The 20,334-nt window shown below is 38.2% G+C and overlaps 1 protein-coding gene across 7 annotated transcripts in view; it reads left to right on the forward strand.

Moving 5' to 3' along the window:
* Positions 1-20,334, forward strand: part of fibcd1a (fibrinogen C domain containing 1a) — a 127,432-nt gene that overhangs the window by 97,758 nt on the left and 9,340 nt on the right. For all 7 annotated transcript variants that reach the window (XM_051903006.1, XM_051903010.1, XM_051903005.1 and 4 more), the window contains one exon: positions 17,334-17,513. In XM_051903006.1, the coding sequence (XP_051758966.1) occupies positions 17,334-17,513 (180 nt within the window). The remainder of the gene's footprint in view (positions 1-17,333; positions 17,514-20,334) is intronic.

Raw genomic sequence — 20,334 nt, forward strand, 5'->3', positions numbered from 1 at the left:
CACCTCTGTTTCCACTGTCATATGAATGGCTCGTTTGACTTCCTGCTTCTATGAAGCCACTCCCTCCGAAATACGCAATGTGCTCAGATTGGTTAGCTGGCCCAGTGTATCCAGAGCAATCGTGATTCGCTGAAGCGTCCGGAAACGCCACGCCCCTAACCATTAGTGGTTACCGGTTACGTAGGCTTTGGTGGAAATGTAAATAATGGCGTCTATATTGCTGTATCAAATTGAGCCCGAATCAGACCCAGATGAAGAGGGTCAAGCAGAACCTCTGCAATCGCGGCTTTTAAAGGACGTTTATTTATGGTATTTCATTTAGTATTTGTGTCAAAATGTTTAGATATGCTGTTTGTTAGCTTTCAATATACGGTTTTATCCTGATTAAAGCTTTACTGTAGCCGAATATATGACTGAGTAGTAGCATTTTTGTAAAGGTATCGTTTAATTCATAGTATGAACAACTGTTTGTCTATGAACAGAAGTTTGTTGGTGTTTGTTGGCGTTTGTTGGAGAAGTATGCAATAGAATTTAGCTAACTGGCTAGCGAAGCAAAAACGCATTGGTCTTTGTTTACGTCCTTGATGCAACCAAAAATAGCAACAGAACTATACATTTAAAAGACATGTACAAACAATAAAACGTACTTACAGTAGCTTCTGCTTTTAAAGTAGGAACAGCTTCTTTCAGTAAAAGCCTTTGTGCAAATCCAGCATTGAACTCGTGTAGATTCTGGAAGCTGTCTTCAGCGGCGCATCCAGTGTAGAAAATATCACAGATTATAATGGGTTCTATTATCTTTTGACGCGTCGCTCACGTCCGGTGTACACAACTCTTCCGCTTCCATTATGCTGTGCGACATGGCCTCGCCCACTTTGTTGCGTGTTCCCGGGGGCAGTGTTTTGCAGGGTTTATGATGTCACCAACCCGGGAAGAAGCTTGTTGTAGTCCAAACCGGTCGTTTTTGTAGGCATTAAACTGCCATAACTTTAAAAGACAATATCTCCGTTTGCATTGAACTTTCAGTGCTGTAACTTTGCAGATACTGTTTATGCTCAAGCAGCAACATTACACACTAACTAAAGTTCAAAAAGTGAAATTGCATTGAACCACCCCTTTAAGAACCTCCCAAAACAAAACAACAACAAAATAGCCTTGCTAATTTGCTTTATTTCCAACTCTATACAAGCTACATCAAGGCTTTTCTGGTTTTCTCTCTCTTTCTTCACATCCTCACCTCCCCGTGTCTTTTTGAAATTCATGGTTTGTTCTCTCACTTGCTCATTTCCAATCCGTATCCTTCTATTACACTCCCAAAACCCCCTGGATGTTTCGCAGAGATGTATGGCCGAGATACTGCTGACAAACATATTTTCCTTACGCTGCTTGTCTCCACTGGATCCTGTTTTTTTTTTCTTTTCTTGTGTGTGTGTGTGTGTGTGTGTGTGTGTGTGTGCTTGTGTAAGCTCTCCCTTCTGAATCACACTATTATTGTTTACTTCCACAAGATGGAAGAATCCACTACAGTGACCTCCTCAATTTTTAAAAACCAGAGGATTTCAAAGCACACGAGTCGATATGTGACTCTCCATTGTACAGATGCTCAAGCGAGATGTTTCTGTCAGAAAGTGTTAATTCAGAATAAATTTTTAAACAGTCTAAAGTGCAGCTGATGCTGTAGTGTGTTCGATCACAGCTGGGGGAAATAAACCTTTCCATCTCACAAGCCAAGGGAAGGGTGACATTTTTGTTGATCTTCTAATGAACACAAGACTCAGCAAGGTGCAGTTAGTGGTTGAATAAACAGTGTTTGTGTTTAACTGTGCAAGCGGCGTATTGATGAGAGCAATAACAGCCTATAGTCAAGCTACCCTTTTGAAAAGTAGTTAGCTAGACTATAAGTAATTAACAAATGTAGCTACACTGAGGCTTTTTAAAGGGATAGTTCACCCCGAAATGGAAATTTGCTGTTAATCTACTCACCCTCAGGCCATCCAAGATGTAGGTGTCTTTTTTTCTTCAGTTGAACAGTAAAGAAGATTTTTAGCTGAAACGGTGGTCCTTGGTGATTCGTATAATGCAAGTCAGTGGGTGGCGTCACTTTGAGAATCAAAAATACAGGCAAAACAAAATTAATACCCGTGGCTCCTGATGATTCATTGATGTCTTATGAAGCAAAATGATCGGTCTCTGCAAGAAACTGAACATTATTTACAACATTATTACCTGTAATCCACAGCCTCGGCCACAGACTCTCAAAGTGATGGTAGCCTTTGACTTGCATTATATGAATCATCAAGGACCACGGTTTCAGCTGAGAATCTTCTTTACATTTCTACTGAAAAAAAAAGACAACTACATCTTGGATGGCCTGAGGGTGAGTAAATTAACAGCAAAGTTCATTTTTGGGTAACTAGTCAATACAGCCTGTAACACGGGTGGACTTGAAAATTATCAGTCATTAAAGATGTAAATTTGACCATATGTGCACTTTTATTATGTACTTAGACCTTTTTGACAATTTTCTTAGTTAAAGTTGAATGGCAAAGTTGGTATTTCAAATACTGTGTACTGGCACCCTGTCCAATGTAAAAAAAAAAAAAAAAAATATATATATATATATATATATATATTACCATATATCATAATTAAAATAATATGTAAAATTATAAATAGAAACACTATTTTATACAAATTAGTGGATAACATGAATGTATAGCTTGAAAAGTGAAAAAAAAATCTAATGTATAAATACAGTGTAAACAATATTAAGAGTATAAATATTTATAAAATAAAGTAAAATATATAAATATTTATAAATATATTTATATATGCTAAATATTGATTTTGCCACAACAAAGATGATAAAAAATTGAGTTCCAGAAGGATGACTCATATGAACTCGTGAGTCATATTTTGAAACGATTCACTGAAATGAACCATAAAACGATCTGAATCACTAAAAAATCTATTTGAACAGCAGTGTTTGTGTAAGAGATTAAATTCTTAAAGGGGTCATATAATGCCACTTTTACAAGATGTAAAATAAGTCTTTGATGTCCCCAGAGTGTGTATGTGAAGTTTTAGCTCAAAATGCCCCACAGATAATTTTTTATATCATGTTAAATTTGTCACTTTTTGAGGGTGAGCAAAAACGCTCCATTTGTGTGTGTCCCTTTAAATGCAAATGAGCTGCTGCTCCTAAGCAGAGGGTGGGGTTTCAAGAGCTCGTGTTAGCACATAGTGTTAGCAGCGATGATTACCTCATGCAGACTCACTGAAAATGTCAGAAACTGTTCAGCCTTTTATGTTCAAACCGGAGTCAGATAATGATGGAGAGACTCAAGAAGAGGTGACAACATGTAGAATGCAACAGGATGTTTCTGAATGGTTAATTGATAAATTTATGTAGCTGATGAGGAGTTAACTATCTTAAAGTCATTGATTAGCATGTTCTGTCATGATAATCTATAAATCGCTCGAGTGGGAACTGTTGTAAGATGCCTACAGAGCCAGAGAATATATGCTGCATGAAGATAGAACAGGTATAGTTTAGTTTAATTACGGTTATAACTTATGTTGGCATCTTGCTTTTATGAAATGCTATTGCATTTGTGTTATGTACTGTATTGCCATAACATGGCCTCACCTTCTTTGTTGTGTGTTCTCGGTGGCAGAGTTTACGTAAATTTTAGGGTTAGTGATGTCACTAACCCAGGAAGAAGCTCGTTGTAGTCCCTACCAGCCGTTTGTTGTAGTCCTTAAACAGCGAATTCTTTAAAAGAAAATATCTTCCTTTGCTTTGAACTTTCAGCGTTGTAAGTTTGCAGATGTTGTTTATGCTCAAACAGCAACATTACACACTAACTAAAGTTAAAAAAGTAAAATCATAATCAACCAACCATTTAAATTTCTTAAATTTGTATTATGCCATTGTTTTACTCTTGTTTTAAGCATAAATCTAACAAATTAGTGAGATTTATGCTTAAAACATGAATAATTTGCAAAAAATAAACTTAATTGGATGAATGTTCTCTGAAACCAAGTGTTGATGAACAGTTTTGCATTTCAAGATGATTGATTTTGTTTTAAGGATGTGTATTTTTTTACTGGAAAACAAGACAAAAATACTAAGTAAGACAATGTTTTTTGAAGTGTGGGCAACTGTCACACTACTGAAAAATGTAGTGCTGCTAGTTTTAGTTCGTTACTGGCCGGCACCACTGCTGTGATACCTGTTTTAACAATGCATTCTCTCACAATATATCTGGTCCTTACTTTCCCTACAATTTAGTCTTCTTCACAGGTCATCATGGTTTTTTCCAGGATTATGTGAGATCTCTGTGCAGTTTCATACATCTCACGTAAGGTAATAGAGAACAGCCTTGCGTCCACATCCGGTAATAGTTGTCTTGGTCTGTAGGTGATTTCACTGATGATTCAGAGAGCTGAAAATAAAAGGATGGACAAAATAAATAGGGTAGATCTTTCACGAGACAGCCATCGCTGCTTCGATGAAGTGATGCAATGTGTCTACGGGCTGGTGGAATGAATCTAAGCAGGGAAAGAGATGGATATCAAACCAACGTGGTCCCCACTGACTTGTTTGGCACTATGAAAATATTGGCAATTTTCACAGGGTCTTTATCTGTGATTTATCTGTGAGTATAGCCCTCCAGAGGCTCTGAATAAAACATGGCCTTGCTCAGCATCCACAAAGCGTTCCATTAATCGCCATTCGGATTGTTTTAGACTGACTACTTATCTTGCGCCGTGGATGAACCACGTGGTGCTCGCTGGCCATGCATGGATGGCCTTGAATTTTATGGGCGAGATGTGAGCTAAAATTGAAAATTCCTCTGATCTTCTTCTCCCCGTCCTTGGCCTTCTGCATTATTTTCTATTTCTCTCTCTATCTTTCTTCTTCCTTGTGTGGAAATGAGATGCTATCACAGCTTTCGGCTTTGCTTTTAAACACCGTAATCCATTATAAATGTTATCAATCCAAGTGTTTTCCTCCTGGAAAGGAAAAGGATCAGCACCAACACGATTATGACAGACACTGGTAATGCTTCTCTAAGCGTACACACGTGTTATCATTGCATATTTTCACAGCGCTTCCCAACCTTGTTTATCTTAATCGACACCAGACCAGAAAAGTGTTTCTTTTTTAACTCATGCACCTGGCATGATGCATTTATGTTAATGAAAAGACTATCAGAGAATTTTTGCGACAGGTTTTGTTACTTACAGTGGCCCTAACATGAACATGTATTTAGAGATTTTAGACATGCTTATAAATGTTTGACATTCACACTTATAAATGTCTTTGCATTATATAACAAAATTTAAAATCAAGTAGCACTGAAGTAGTTTCACCCAAAAATGAAAATTATCCCATGATTTACCCACCCTCAAACCATCCTAGGTGTATATGTATATCTTCTTTCAGATGAACACAATCAGAGTAATATTAAAAAATATCCTGGCTCTTCCAAGCTTTATAATGGCAGTGAATGGGACTTGGGATTTTGAAGCCCAAAAAAGCACATCCATCCATCATAAAAGTAATCCACACGGTTTCAGGGTGGGTAATAAAGGCCTTCTGAAGTGAAGCGATGGGTTTTTGTAAGAAAAATATCCATATTTAAAACTTTATAAACTATAATAACTAGCTTCCGGCAAACAGCCGTACACATAGAGATATGACGAACGAGTGACTTCTGCCGACGAATGATGTAGGTTGTAGGGGTAGCGTAAGCTTAGACGCCTCTCGTGGTTCAAACAAATAGGGCTGGGCAACAAACTCAAGCTCATTTTCTCTTATATCACAATCTTACAACATTTCTCTTTAAAAATTCTCATTTTAGACTTCTAATTTGTGACCATTGTTTTGTTTTGTTCAATGCTCTGCGCTTCCGCGTTCGTCAATGTCATTCGTTGCGTCACAGGTCACTCTTTCTCTGTAAAGTGATGCATACGGCCGTTTGTCAGAAGCTAGTTATTATATTTTATGAAGTTTTAAATATGGGTATTTTTCTTACAAAAACCCCATCGTTTCACTTCAGAAGGCCTTTTAGAAGGCTGTATGGATTACTTTTATGATGGATGGATGCACTTTTTTGGGCTTCAAAATTGTGAGCGCCCTTCACTACCATTATAAAGCTTGGAAGAGCCAGGATATTTTTTAATATAACTCTGATTGTGTTCGTCTGTAAGAAGATGATATTCATATACACCTAGGATGGCCTGAGGGTGAGTAAATCATGGGATAATTTTCATTTTTGGGTGAACTATCCCTTTAAGTAAGTTTAGTGTTGATTCATTTCCATTGTAAAAATCATTAGTTATTAATTTATCTATACAGCAGCTCTGGAGAAAACTGTCAATCTAACTTGTACAACCTACTGAACAAAATGCATCTTAACAAAAATTACTGAACAAAAATCTTTCGATGTGGCCCCAAAATTATATTCATGATTGTGTAAAGGTTGCGTCTGGCCAAGGACTCTTGTGTTTATTAAGACAGATGCAGAGCTTTACCAATCTCAGAGATGGTGCATTTTTAAAAAATGTTAAAATGCAATGCTCCATTGAAAGCTTCAGATTCCTAATGGGAGCTATTTTTCAAAGAGCATTATTTTTCTAGTCTCTGTAACCTTCGGGATGCTCTGCATATTTTTCTGTCTCACGGCATCCATTCATTTAGCCAAACCTGACGCAGTAATGAACTGTAATAGGTGTTTTGTGAAGCGTTGCAGAGGGATAGACAGGCGGCGAGCTGTAGACATGAAACCGGGTCAGTACACAGATAGGATGCTGATGTCCCTGATAAGATTTCAGCTGATGGCATCGCAAAACTGCTACGATGCTATCAGTGAAAGCACTCCAGATAATTTCACAGTGCTAACTGAACGACCATTAAAACCCCATAACTTTATAGATAAATGAGGGGGAACAGACCTGGACTTCTTATCTTATTAATACTGATACATCATATGCCACAATGGGGAACTAAAAGATAGTTCAGCCAAAAATTAATATTCTGTCATCATTTACTCACCCTCATGTCATTGTAAACATATATGACTTTCTTTCTTCTGTAGAACATTAAAGAGGACATTTTGAATATCATGCTAGTTACTCATTTCCATGCAGTTAATAAATGGATAATGAAGCTTTGGAACTTCATAAAGGAAGCAAAAGCATTATAAATGAAATATATCATTAAAAATAGTCCATATGACTAGTACACTATTCCAAGAAGTCTGAACACTATTTTTGCATGGTGAACAGACCAAAAAAGTAATTTTCCACAGAAAATACTGACATACTTTGATTTGTAAACAAGTTATTTGAGTTTAAGCAATTAATTTATCAGTTGATCCCGATCATAAAACTTGTCTGAAAGATTTGTTCATGAATCAGATTGTTCAAATCAGTGACTCAAATTTAAACTTAAATTTTTCAAGGTTTCCAGGCCCATTATTCAAAATTTCTCCTTTTTGTGTTCCACAGAAGAATTGCAATACAGGTTTGGATGACATGAGTGTCAGTAAACGACCTTATTTTTATTTTTTGTGAACAATCCCTTTAAAAGTGTGGCTTTGGATGAGCTGCAGTAAAATGCAAGAGAAAAGCCCACTGCTGTTCTGATCTCCATTATGATGACACTTGGAAATGCATTATTTAAAAAGTTCTGTTTTATTTAATTTTCCCTATGTATAGATGAGTGAGATGGCTGCTTGTGTGTGCCACAGTCTCCCAACACGGTAATTAAGTTTTTACCTTAGCCACAGATGAAAGGTTATTTGTTGTGACAGTCCCCACATGAATAAAGGATGTGAATCGTGCTGGATCCGACGACAGTCATGTTCGACCTCATTTTTGTCAGTGCCAGTTTAAACATGTTCTTAATTAAATTAGAATGAATTAATTTCAGAATCATGATGCTGCAGCTAGTAGATTTGCTCCTGACGTTGAGCAAGTTGTTGTATGTGTATATGCATATGAATTGATGTTTTTGGTATTATTTACATCCTTGTAAACCAGTTATACTATTGTTAAATATGCCTTTCTAGAGCTGTTTTTACACTGTATAGAAGTTGCATATCTTAAACTAAAAATGTGCTGTTTACACAGATTCAGAGGTGGTGTGAACATATTAACATGGATTCACAATCTTTTTTGCATGTTACATAGTTAAGCCAGTAGAATCATTTACTCAAAAGATTAATTCCAAAAAATTGATTCATTCAAGAAAGGCTAAGTGACTTTGCTTATGAGTGAGTCATTGAATCATTCACTCAAACGATTCATTCAAAACACTGATTCTGGAACAAAAGAAGTGATTAGGTGTGTTCGACTTGATGCGGCGCTGCACAGACCGATTGGTGTTTGACATCAAAGGACCGTGAGAGCAATTCGAAAGAATACAGAACCTTCTGCTCTCGAATCACTCTTGCGGTACTTTGATATCAAACACCGATCGGTCTTCGCCGCGCCGCTTCAAGTTGAACACACCTAATGCCTTTATAAGTGAGTCAGTGAATCATTCACACAGCTGATTTGTTAAAAAACTGATTAATTTAGGAATAAAACAATTGCCTTTGTTTATGAGTGAATCATTGACTCATTGATTCATTCAGGAATTGGATTGGTCAGGAATGTGTGAATGGCCAATGATATAAAGGCAGGTCTTCCTGTTTTGCAGCTCCTATGTGTTGAGCAAGTTGCCAGAAATACTGTGTTTGTTCCACTCTCTGGAGGGAGGTCTCCATATGCTCTTTTTAATTGCGCTGTAACAACTGCATTGATGTGAGGTGTACTTACAGATGTGTTTTCAATAGCATACAAACAGCTGTTCTGCCTTAGGTTTTACACCTTGTCCATTTTACCTCAGCTGTCTCCAAAGCACTGCGCTCCGGTACCTTATTGAGTCTCGTATTTAATGCCCCGATCTGGCGTCTGACAGCGGAAGGGTCGTTGCATATTCCGGCAGAATCCCTCTGGAGGTTCCTGCAGACGACAAGAGACACGTTTTTCTTTCTGAATATGTAAACAAGAGCTGCATCAGGTGTAATTAAATCTCCTTTTCTTGATTTGCATATAATTGAGCTCAAGGCCCAAAAATGGATTTCACAGAGACAGCTTGCAGCAAGTGTTTCTTGTGCAGACGGGCTTTAGAAAATTAGCAAAATCGATATTGGTGCGGTCGACAGCGCCCACCTGTAAACAGCAGCTTTGATGCGGCGCGCTGGGAAAGGACAGGCACGTTAGGTGCGATGATTCATCCTGCGGAGAACTGAAGATGCACTGGATGCTGTGTCACTGCGCTGGCAGGTGTTCAAAGCTCTGTACATCATGACCTTAGGGCACAATCGCATGTGCGAATTTGTGTGTTTATGTGTGCAATCGTGAGAGTGGAAACCTTTGCACTGAACTCAAATCTCTCTCCTTCATTTCTCGAATGTCTCGCTTTTGTCTGACAGGGCGCGGGGAACAGCCATGCGAGACGCATCTCATAGAACGGTTGCGGGAGCAGCAGAGCCCTCGCTGAAACGCAGATGGAGAAGCTTGATTAAAAATTAATAGCAGAGGACGGTTGCATGGGGAGAAAATGAGCGCAGCTCTTGGCCTGTCAGAAAGAAATCTGTCCTCCGCTGGCACGGCTCAGCACGAGGGCCTCAGTTTTCACTGCCTCACGTCCTCAAGTGCCTCAGTTTAGTTCTAATTGAAACACGAATTGCGCCTCTTTCAAAGAGCCACCAGACGAATTGAAACGTGAAATGAAGAATCTCAGAGTCCAGTGGTGAAGCAACAAGTCATTTTACTGTTTAGATGCAATGTGTCTTTCTAAATACCAGGGTCATACACCATACAGAATTGAATTGAGAATTAATTTTAAATTCTAATTCAGTTCAAACAGGATGCGGAATTTAAATTTGAATGTAAAGTCATGTTTCCACCAAACAATTTGTCCCAAGAACTTTTTTTCACCTAGACCTGTTGCTGTCTGCGTTTCCATCGCAGTCTAAAGTACCGTGAAGATTAGGCAAATTAGTCCAGTGATGTAGGACTGCGCGCAACTTTCCAGTTTCCATTTCATCCTCCGCATATAAGCTTAATAGAGCCTGAACCTCATCATCGGTCCATTGGTTGTATTTTCTGTTGATTCAGATTTGGTTGAAATAAAATGCTTTGTGGAGTCAACCAATAAAAATGCTGTGTGAACTCAACCAATCAGCATGTTCAGCGCCCAAGTCCCACCCCTGAAAGTTCCTGAACTTTGAAAAGTACTACCGCGTGAGCAGGGACTTTCTGAGGGGGAAATTTTTACCCGGAACTTCATTTAGACCCTGATCCCTGTGGTGGAAACACACCGAGTACCACCCCAAAGTCCCTAGTTTCAGGGGAAAGTTCCTGCGGTGGAAACGCAGCTTATAAGTAGAACTAAAATGACAAAAATTCATGTAAATGTAATTTTTTAACTAGAAAAGCAAAATTTGTCAAGATACACTTGGAATGTTAGTTTTGAAGCTTTGACAAAAGTCTAAAAAGCCTTTTATTTGAAGATTTATAGGCCTGATAGATTGATAGATAGATTGATAGATTGATTGATTGATTGATTCTCATTCTGTCTAACATCTTTTGTGTTTTATGGAAAAACAAAAGTCATACAAGTTTAAAACAACATGATGTTGAATGAATGACAGAATTTTCATTTTTGGGTGAACTAACCCTTTAATAACAAATATTTAATTTAGTCATTCAGGCCCGACATGAAGCCTTTCAAAGTTAAACGGCACTTCAAAGTAGCTTTCACAGAACAATTGATTAATTACTACCTTCTACACCTAAGCACTTCGTACTAATTCAGGGCAACATGTTCACTGTTTGATATATCTCTAAGAAATTATTGTTACTTGGGTTGAGTGAGTCTCTTGAGATTTAATTAAAGCCCTGAATGTAATTATGTAAATTCAGAGGAAATCCACAGTTTAAACATAACTACCGTACTTACATTTCAAAGATTTCTGTTTGATGTCAGAGCATGTTAAATTTTATGCCTGGAGATATGTAAATGTTCATTCCAATAGCCAAAAGACATCCCAAATTTTACTCCTTAGAGTGAAAAATATTAAGCTGTGTTTTATAGACAATATACAGAAAGAACAGAATGATATTAAACTGATAAACACTTGACAAGTGGATCTTTTCAGATGATGCTTTATTATTTAAATGTTTCTCATTTTGTAATCTTTCTAACCTCTTTTATGGGGGTTTGTGAGGAAAAAGGACCATCATTTAGTTTTTTCTCTTCGTGTGAGTAAAGTCCTTATGTTGTTTTTGTGGGTACACTATATCTGCTAGGATGCTATAAAAATAATAAATCTGCTAGGGTTGCTTTTTTTTTAAATAATAATAAACATATTCTCCCCAGGGATCTTTTGTAAACGCAATAAAAACATCTAATGTCTAACACATTTCGGCAATTAAAAAAAGCTATTTCATCACAAGATAGTAGATTTCTGCTGCTTAGACAACATTTCTGACTCATCAAGGCTGTGGAAATGATATGATGAAAGGTTGAGGGGTTTGTGTTTGATTTTGTTGTGTGGCCTAGCAAGCACCTCCCTGCAGGGCTTTCAGGCGGCAGTTTCGGGGGTGATCAATGCTTCCCAAAAACAGATCAAACTGGCTTTGTGTCAACAACACTGGCAGCTATATGAAGTCACCCTGAGATGTTATTGCCTCCATATCTAACTCATACATGTGATTTACAGCAGTCATTCTCAATAGGTTTTGCTTCAGGGACTAGATTTTATATCTAGTGGCAACTCAACACAGTGCCAAAACACACACTGCTGCTGTTGATTATTCCTGCTGCTGCAGAGCAAGTATGGACTTGCTACTGCTAATAGATACACAGACACACTGCTGTGAGCAAGTAAGACATGCTGCTGCATAAATAGAAATACATAAATCCCTTAGCAGATCTATGCAGGTGGAGCTGGGGGAGGTGGAGGTATTCAGAGGAACTCTTATAAAGTGCTGCATGACTAGCCTAAAGAAAACACTGAATCAGAATATTTAAATGTTGAACAGCAATCTCATTGGCTGCTGGATCAGCAGAAGCAAATCGGCTTGTGAAATATATTATATCCGTTATAAAAATCCGTTTGAATGTCTCCTGAGGAAAGTGATCTTTGTATTTGTCCTTTTTAAAGTTAAGGGAATTTTCCATAACAGCGCTAAAACAACGTCCTTTGTTTACAAAACTCCCTTTCAAATTAAAAGTCTCTTGCAACTGACTCATTCACTTGTAAAGTTTGCCGCCATCTAATGGCGTATTAATGTAACTTTCACTCAAACCATATTACACACTAATGGACCCTTTCTCAATACCAAATACAATACATTATTCATATAAAATAATATTTATTGAACAACAATATTTAAATAAACAACAATAGCCATTATAAATGACAATAGGAAATAAACACAGTTGTACAATTCAGTCCAGTTTCATTTGAGGGCCGGATTATCAAATCAAAAAGTTGAGGGGGATGGGGAGGGGGTATTGGTAAGAATTATTTTATCTATAATTAATATAGGCTTAAATGAAAATATTCTGACAGTGCGACTTGGTAACCAAAGGTAAAACCATACATGGCTACTCACTACTGCCACTGTCAAATTATATTATATTATGATATGTCATATAGGCCTATAAAAAAACACCTAAATGCAGGTAAAAACTACACACACCTTCACAAAGATATGAATTATATATTCTTCTACCCCCCCTAATAAATATATTGCAATATAAATGGCTACAACATAGTATTCAATATAAATATTCCACATTTCCACAATCCATGGTAAATTAGTACAGTTCATTCATGGTAAATGTTTGTAAGGTGGTGATTTTGGGATTTAAAAGTCTTCTATCTTCATTCATGCCATGTTTCTCCTGTTTTCCTCATTGTTGGGAATGTTGAGGCTGTTTCATCTGATTTAAAACTAATTTAATCATCAAGTGTTTTGTGGTTTGTAACCGAGAGGCGTGTGTCGAATTGAAACATTTCTTACTGGATGTTGCAATGCTGTTTAATAATGGTGACCGGGAATAAACGCAACTCCTTTAAGCTTTGGTTCCGTTATCCACTGGGCCATGCTGCGTAGTTCAAAGTAAACTATTGAAACACATGAAAACAGCTCTTTTTGTTCTGTATTTGTTGTTACTGACCAAGAAACAACTTCAGATGATTCAGTGACAATGATTGGTATCGCTGGTTCAGTCGACAGTAATATGGGACACACATAATAACTGCTGAAATATTCGCAAGGAAAACGTTTCTCAGGTCAGTCGGAGAAGCATGCATGGTACGAACAGTGCAGCTGCAGGCGCCACTTCGGCCACCCACCCGATCACATGAGAATGCGTATCAATAGTACGTGCGTGTAATCTCGTAGAAAATATATGCCAAAATGAGTTTTGGCATGCATATGATACTCACTTTATGGCGTGCATAAAAAACGCTTGTAGTGCTGGTAGTCTTGGGTAGGATTAGTGGTGTGGGTGCCCACGGGCCGGATGAAGATGATTGGCGGGCCAGATTTGGCCCGTGGGCCGCCAGTTGAATAGCCCTGCTCTACAGGATGTAAGTTAAATATAGCCTTAATATTAAATTATTACATTTTAAATAGCCCAATTTGATTTGCTCAGGAACAAGTAATAGATTATTAAGACCAAAGATTGCCCGTTTTATGTACCCAAAATTAATTATATCTCATGTTTAACCTCTGTAAGAGACAGCGGCAAATCCACGAAGCACTGGCCGAGATGAAGCTGTTCTCAGCAGGTACACGAGCACTGAACACCCGCTGACGACCTGGAGCTCACACCACCGTAGTATTTGTAGTATTTGTAAAAAATACGGTGGATTTGCTTGGCCGCCATGACAGTCGCTTCCAGCGTAGTGATACAAATGATGAAAAGGTAGGAGTGCTGCTATCACTAGAATATCGCACGGCTCTCAGTCAATCAGATTCGAGAACCAGAAAGAACTGTTGTGTGTATATATATATATATATATATATAATATAGTTTCACTGCCATAAAAAAGACTAAAACAGGGCACATTGCAAGCTTGTCGTGAAAAATCAGTGGGCTTATTAAAGTATAGTCAGCTTCAGATCATATCGTGCAAAACAACAGGAAGATGGGTCTCGTATCAGGTTATATGGAGCCGTTTGAAGCCCCGACCAGGTGAAGATAATCATACCCACATTAGTTTTTACATGAAGAATATCACAGCCAGCCCTCTGTCTTTAGCACGCCTGTTCTGATATATCACACCTCTGTGTAACATTTCTGGGTCCCTGGGTTGAAACGGAAATGACCTTCGAGTGCAAATGGCCTATCCATTTAGTCAGCGCAGAGACCATTAGAAGGGTGTTGGTGCTTAATAGAGCCTGATGTTGCGCTCGGCTGCTGCTGGAACGGCACCACACCAGTCCCCCTCCATTCAAAGCCATCATAACCATCTCTGTTATTATGCCAATATCATTTGAACAAATGTTAGTCTATTCTGCAGCACTGGAGGGAGGCAGATAGACTGCTGCTTCTCACCCAGACTATCATGTAACTTTAGGTTCAAAATGTGGGGTGCATTTCATATGCAAAGGGATGATTCTTAAAAGACGTGGCAGCCAAAAATAGACCTTTTAATCCAGAGAGAGAGAGAGGGTTATGGATGAAAAACTTAAACTTTAAAAACTTAAACGAAAATTAGAAATGTTGCCTTGGCAAATAACTGAAAATAAGTTGAAATACTAAAATGACTAAAGCTTTAACGAAAATTAAAATGAAAACTGAATAAGACTAATTCAACATAAATAAATACTGTAATGGTATATAAATAATACTAAAATAGCATTAGTAAGCAATATTTACTTAATAATATATATATAGCACTCGCCGAGATGAAGCTGTTCTCAGCGGGTACACGAGCATTGAACAGCCGCTGACGGCCTGGAGTTCACATCTCTGAAAACGTATAAACAAATTGTAAAAGAGGTGCTATTATTTCAGGTCTAAACAACTACATTCTCGCCTAAAAAAAATTTTTAAACTACAATTCGTGGTACAGCAAGTGTAAAACAATAGGAAGATGGGTCTCGTATCAGGTTATATGGAGCAGTTTGAAGCCCCGACCAGGTGAAGATAATCATACTCAAAAACTTAAATTAAAATTAAAATGAAAACTGAAAACTATAAAAATAAGACTAATTCAAATATAAATAAATACTGTAATGGTATATAAATAATACTAAAATAGCATTAGTAAGTAATATTTACTTACATATATATATATATATATATATATAATAGTATTTTGACGACTTTTCTTTTTGGATGACACCATGAACGCCTCCCATCAAACCACTGGACTCTGTTTTGATACATAACGGACACTTTTCGTTATCCAATCAATTCCTGATTAATAAAATCAAGTCCCACCCTATTTTTTCTCACTGAATATCTTGTTTCACTCTAAAATTTGCCAGTTTATGCAAATTAAATGAGTTGTGTATGGCTTCACGTTGCCTCAAAAACAATATCTCATTGTCAGTGTTAATGTTAATAATTGTTATAACCCGTAGCTCTTTTTTTTTTTTGGTACATATCTAATGGCTGTTGAACATCTGTTAGGCACAGTATGATGCTTTTTAAGCAACACGTTCTGTTTTGCAAATATGGCCGCATGCAGCTAAAGTTTATTCGCCTAACACGCTACCCAAAAATGCTCTGCGGTCCACAACAGCTGAAGACCAGCAGCAAGCTACGATTAGACCTAGCAAAACTCTGCTGTATTGATTTTATGTCCTGGGGGTGCAACGCACATGCCAGTGAACGGGCTACAAAGGGAATTCATTTGTAGGCAAGCACATTAGTTTCCTGTCAAGCACCTCTCCTCCTCTCTGTGAAAACTGGGTGGAATATTAAGAGTAGAACTTACTAGAATCTGGGTCTCCTGTTGAGATATTGATCCCAGGAAGTAGACCAGAGTCCTTCAAGCCGGTCTTAGCTAAGAATGAGATGTTATGTCTCTAGCAGAGCCGCCCTTCTCTGGAAGAAGACGTGCACCTTGTGCTTTCAGAATCACAATGTTGCGTCGCTTCCCATAGAACTTTGCTATGAATGTTGCAGTGGAATATTAAAGTTCACTGCTAGTTCTTTTCAAGTTAGAGTAAGAAGTTTGAAAACAAATAACCCAGTCACATCAGGCGTTAGGGCTCGTTCACAAAGAATGCGTCTTTGCATGTAAAAATGTGAGACGCAGCACTCAGGAATGGTTTTAAAAAAAGCGCAGACGCAAGGTTCTCGAGATGCACTTTTGAGACGTGATGCAATAAGGCCAATTACGAAAATAATAGAAATAGGCAAACAGCAGAATAGATAGATACTATTTTTGACATCGAAAAAAAAGAAAGTAATCTACTGTAATCTACTTGCTACTGTAAACAACGCTTGCCCCGCCTCCGAGTTCTTCTGATTGGTCCGCTGTTTTGGAACTGACATTGATGACGCTTTGTGTAAAAGTTGAAATTATTTTAACTTGACACGCGTCTTAAAAATGTGGCACTCATGTGCGAGGCGCTGCAAAAGACGCAAGCGAAATGGTCATACACGTCCATCTAGCGCACATTTACATAGATAAACAATGGAAAAGTAGCGCATTGGAATAGAAAAACACGTTCTGTGTGAATGACCCCTTAGCCAGTAGAATTAAAGTACAATTTTGGGGGAAAAAATGACAATGTCAATGTTAAATGGCTAATGGTTTAACTAGTATCAAGACTATCTTAACAAGGGAAATACAGGCCTATAAGTGAAAATTACCTTTTCTGTTTTTCTACTTTTTTTTTTTTTTTTTTTACAGTGAAAATCAAATTGGTCACTGGTAAAACATCTGCTATAACACTGAAATTGTTACAATTTACAATAATGGTCTATTTGTTATTAGTTAACTACATTAGTTAACATCACCAATGAAAAATACTTCATGAATAAATCATTTATTAATGTCAGTTAATGTTAATTTCAACATTTACTAATACATTATTAAAATCAAAAGTTGTGTTTTTAAATATTATTTAATGGACTTAAGATAATAAATACTGTAACAAATGTATTGCTGCTATTATTTGAGGTATCATTCAAGCACAAGCTGGTCACCCAAACACTCTTTCCGCCTTCTTTATATTCAAATAAATCTCATATGTGCATTTTTTCAATAACTTAATCTCAATCTCTTTTTCAGGCATGAAACGAATCCATGCACTTACCATTCAAGCCAACTACGAGCTGAGGATTGACCTGGAGGACTTCGAGAACAGTACCTCCTTTGCGCAGTACGGCTCTTTTGGAGTGGGTTTGTTCTCTGTTGACCCAGACGAGGATGGCTACCCACTGAGCATCGCTGACTACTCCGGCACTGCAGGTATGATTCACACTATTCTGCCTTTGACTGAGAGTTCCTGTGCTTACCTGCAGTGTGGAGCCAAAAACCATTACATTTATTGCAAAGCCAGAGGTCTCGCAAAAAGCCATAGGTCATAGTGTCCTGCTTTTAAAGCTCTGTATTCTTAAGACATCCGGCATAACAGCAGTTCAATCGTGGACCTGCATTGACGCCTGGAGCCAAAGTTCATGTCAGGTTTAATGGGGAGCCTCAGGTAAATGCTGGTAAAAGCTCTTCGGCTGATATGGAGTCTTGCCTAGACAGATTTTTGACAGATTATTCTGGCCAAGAACATTCACTTTAGACCATGACAGACAATTTAACTGACATGTATTGTGTAGTTATAACCATTCAACATTACAGTGTAATTTAAATCTTATTTTTTATATATATATATATTTTTTATATTATTAATCCTCTATTATATATATATATATATATATATATACACATACACTTAGAGAGAGAGAGCTTTTGTGTGTGTGTGTGTGTGTGTGTGTGTATATATATATATATATATATATATATATATATATATCCTCAACGTTTTTGTGTTCAAAACAAACCCACGTTAAGCACAGACAGAAAATCCAAACTTAGTGGCCTGAATTGCACCCAGCAAAACAAAAAAGCTCAGCCTAGAATAGAAACTATCATGAGAATCACAAGACTAATTTAAAGTTTCCTGCCCTGTTGTCAGTGGCGTTCAGATATATTCCTGTGGCAAGCAAAGCAACTGGGGCCACGGGTTATCGTCTGTGCCGAAGCAAAGTGATGAGCAATTCTCAATGCTTCACCTGCGCTGTCGCCAGGGCCTCTTTTTAACATTAATTGGGTCCCGTACTCTATTATTCTCAGGTGTTTTTCCCCGAGCACTGCCCTCCTCGCTGGGGCCGGACGCAGGCGTGACCTTCGCCGTGTGCCGGAAAGGGCAGGGATAATGAAGCCGTAGAATACATCTATGGCATTCCAATAAAGCAGCCACTCGGCTTATTATAGGAGAGGTAAACAAACACTCCTATTAACATAAATCAAGAGGAGAATACTGCATCCACGCGTCTAATTAGCAAGGCTGTCTTAAACATCCCCCGCTGGAGAAATCATGCCACATTGATTCCCAATCTTATCAATTACGTCTTGTTTGGACTCTTACGCAGCTGTCTCGATTAAAATGCACGCATGGTCTTTTAAAGTATTAATGTATACATGAATGGTAGGTTGGACTGACCATAAGCATTAAATCACATTTAGATTTTTCGTCTGAACTGTGCTTGCTCAAGTGTGAATTTTAGTTTTGAATAAAATGCTGAGAGAGATCAACACAGATGAAATCAAATAGCCATTTTTTTAAGAGTAAGCAGCAGTGTGGAACAAAACAATAGCTAAAAAACAACCAAAACACACAATTTCGAAGACCCAAACTGAGGTTTCTAGAGGGCAACATTGTGAGATGTCATTGACATCTTTAATAATGGTTTGTCAGACATATAGCAAGTACCTCCTCAGAGTCCAGCCTTCACAGAAATTAGAAAGGGAAAATTCTGACACAAGGCCAGTGATAAAAGGCACATTGTGGCCATAAAATCAAAAGAAATTCAAAAGCAGGATCTTTATTTATTCTCCCTTTACCACAAAGTATCCTTTTCTCTGCTATTATTCATTTGCCGATCGTCTCGGGAACCTTGTATCTCCATATTTTGTCAGTTTTTTTCATAAATCATTACTATTGGTCACCCTTTATGTCTGTCTGTGGGTTTTACAAAAATTTAGCCAATGAAAAGTTTTAAAAAGAGCTTGTGACTAAACCTCATAACTTCATAAATCCTAATAATTCCACCCCGCATCAATCGTGAATGAAGTGCTACACGCAATTTGGACCAGGATGGATGGATAGATGGATGGATGGATGAATGGATGGATGCATGGATACACCATATTGCCAAAAGTTTTGGGACGTCTGCCTTTACATGCACATGAACTTAAATGACACCCATTCTTAATCCGTAGGGTTTAATATTTAGTTGGCCCACCTTTTGCAGCTATAACAGCTTCAACTCTTCTGGGAAGGCTTTCCACAAGGTTTAGGAGTGTATTTATGGGAATTTTTGACCATTCTTCTAGAAGCGCATTTGTGAGGTCAGGCAGTGATGCAGGCAAGAAGGCCTGGCTCGCAGTCTCCGCTCTAATTCATCCCAAAGGTGTTCTATCAGGTTGAGGTCAGGATTTTCAGGAAACTCACTCATCCATGTCTTTATGGACCTTGCTTTGCGCACTGGTGCGCAGTCATGTTGGAACAGGAAAGGGCGATCCCCAAACTGTTCCCACAAAGTTGGGAGCATAAAATTGCCCAAAATGTCTTGGTATGCTGAAGCATTAAGAGTTCCTTTCACTGGAACTAAGGGGCCAAGCCCAATCCCTGAAAAACAACCCCACACCATAATCCCCCCTCCACCAAACTTGGCACAATGCAGTCAGGCAAGTACCGTTCTCCTGGCAACTGCCAAACCTAGACTCGTCCATCGAATTGCCAGACAGCGAAGCGTGATTTTTCACTCCAGAGAACACGTCTCCATTGCTCTAGAGTCCAGTGGCGGCGTGCTTTACACCACTGCATCCGACGCTTTGCATTGCACTTAATGATGTAAGGCTTGGATGCAGCTGCTCGGCCATGGAAACCCATTCCATGAAGCTCTCTACGCACTGTTCTTGAGCTAATCTGAAGGCCACACACTCTGCAGAAAGTTGGCGATTTCTGCGCACTGTGCACCTCAGCATGCACTGACCCTGCTGCCTACCACTT

Source organism: Ctenopharyngodon idella, chromosome 8, assembly GCF_019924925.1.
Source record: "Ctenopharyngodon idella isolate HZGC_01 chromosome 8, HZGC01, whole genome shotgun sequence".
In the NCBI taxonomy this organism is placed as follows: domain Eukaryota; kingdom Metazoa; phylum Chordata; class Actinopteri; order Cypriniformes; family Xenocyprididae; genus Ctenopharyngodon; species Ctenopharyngodon idella.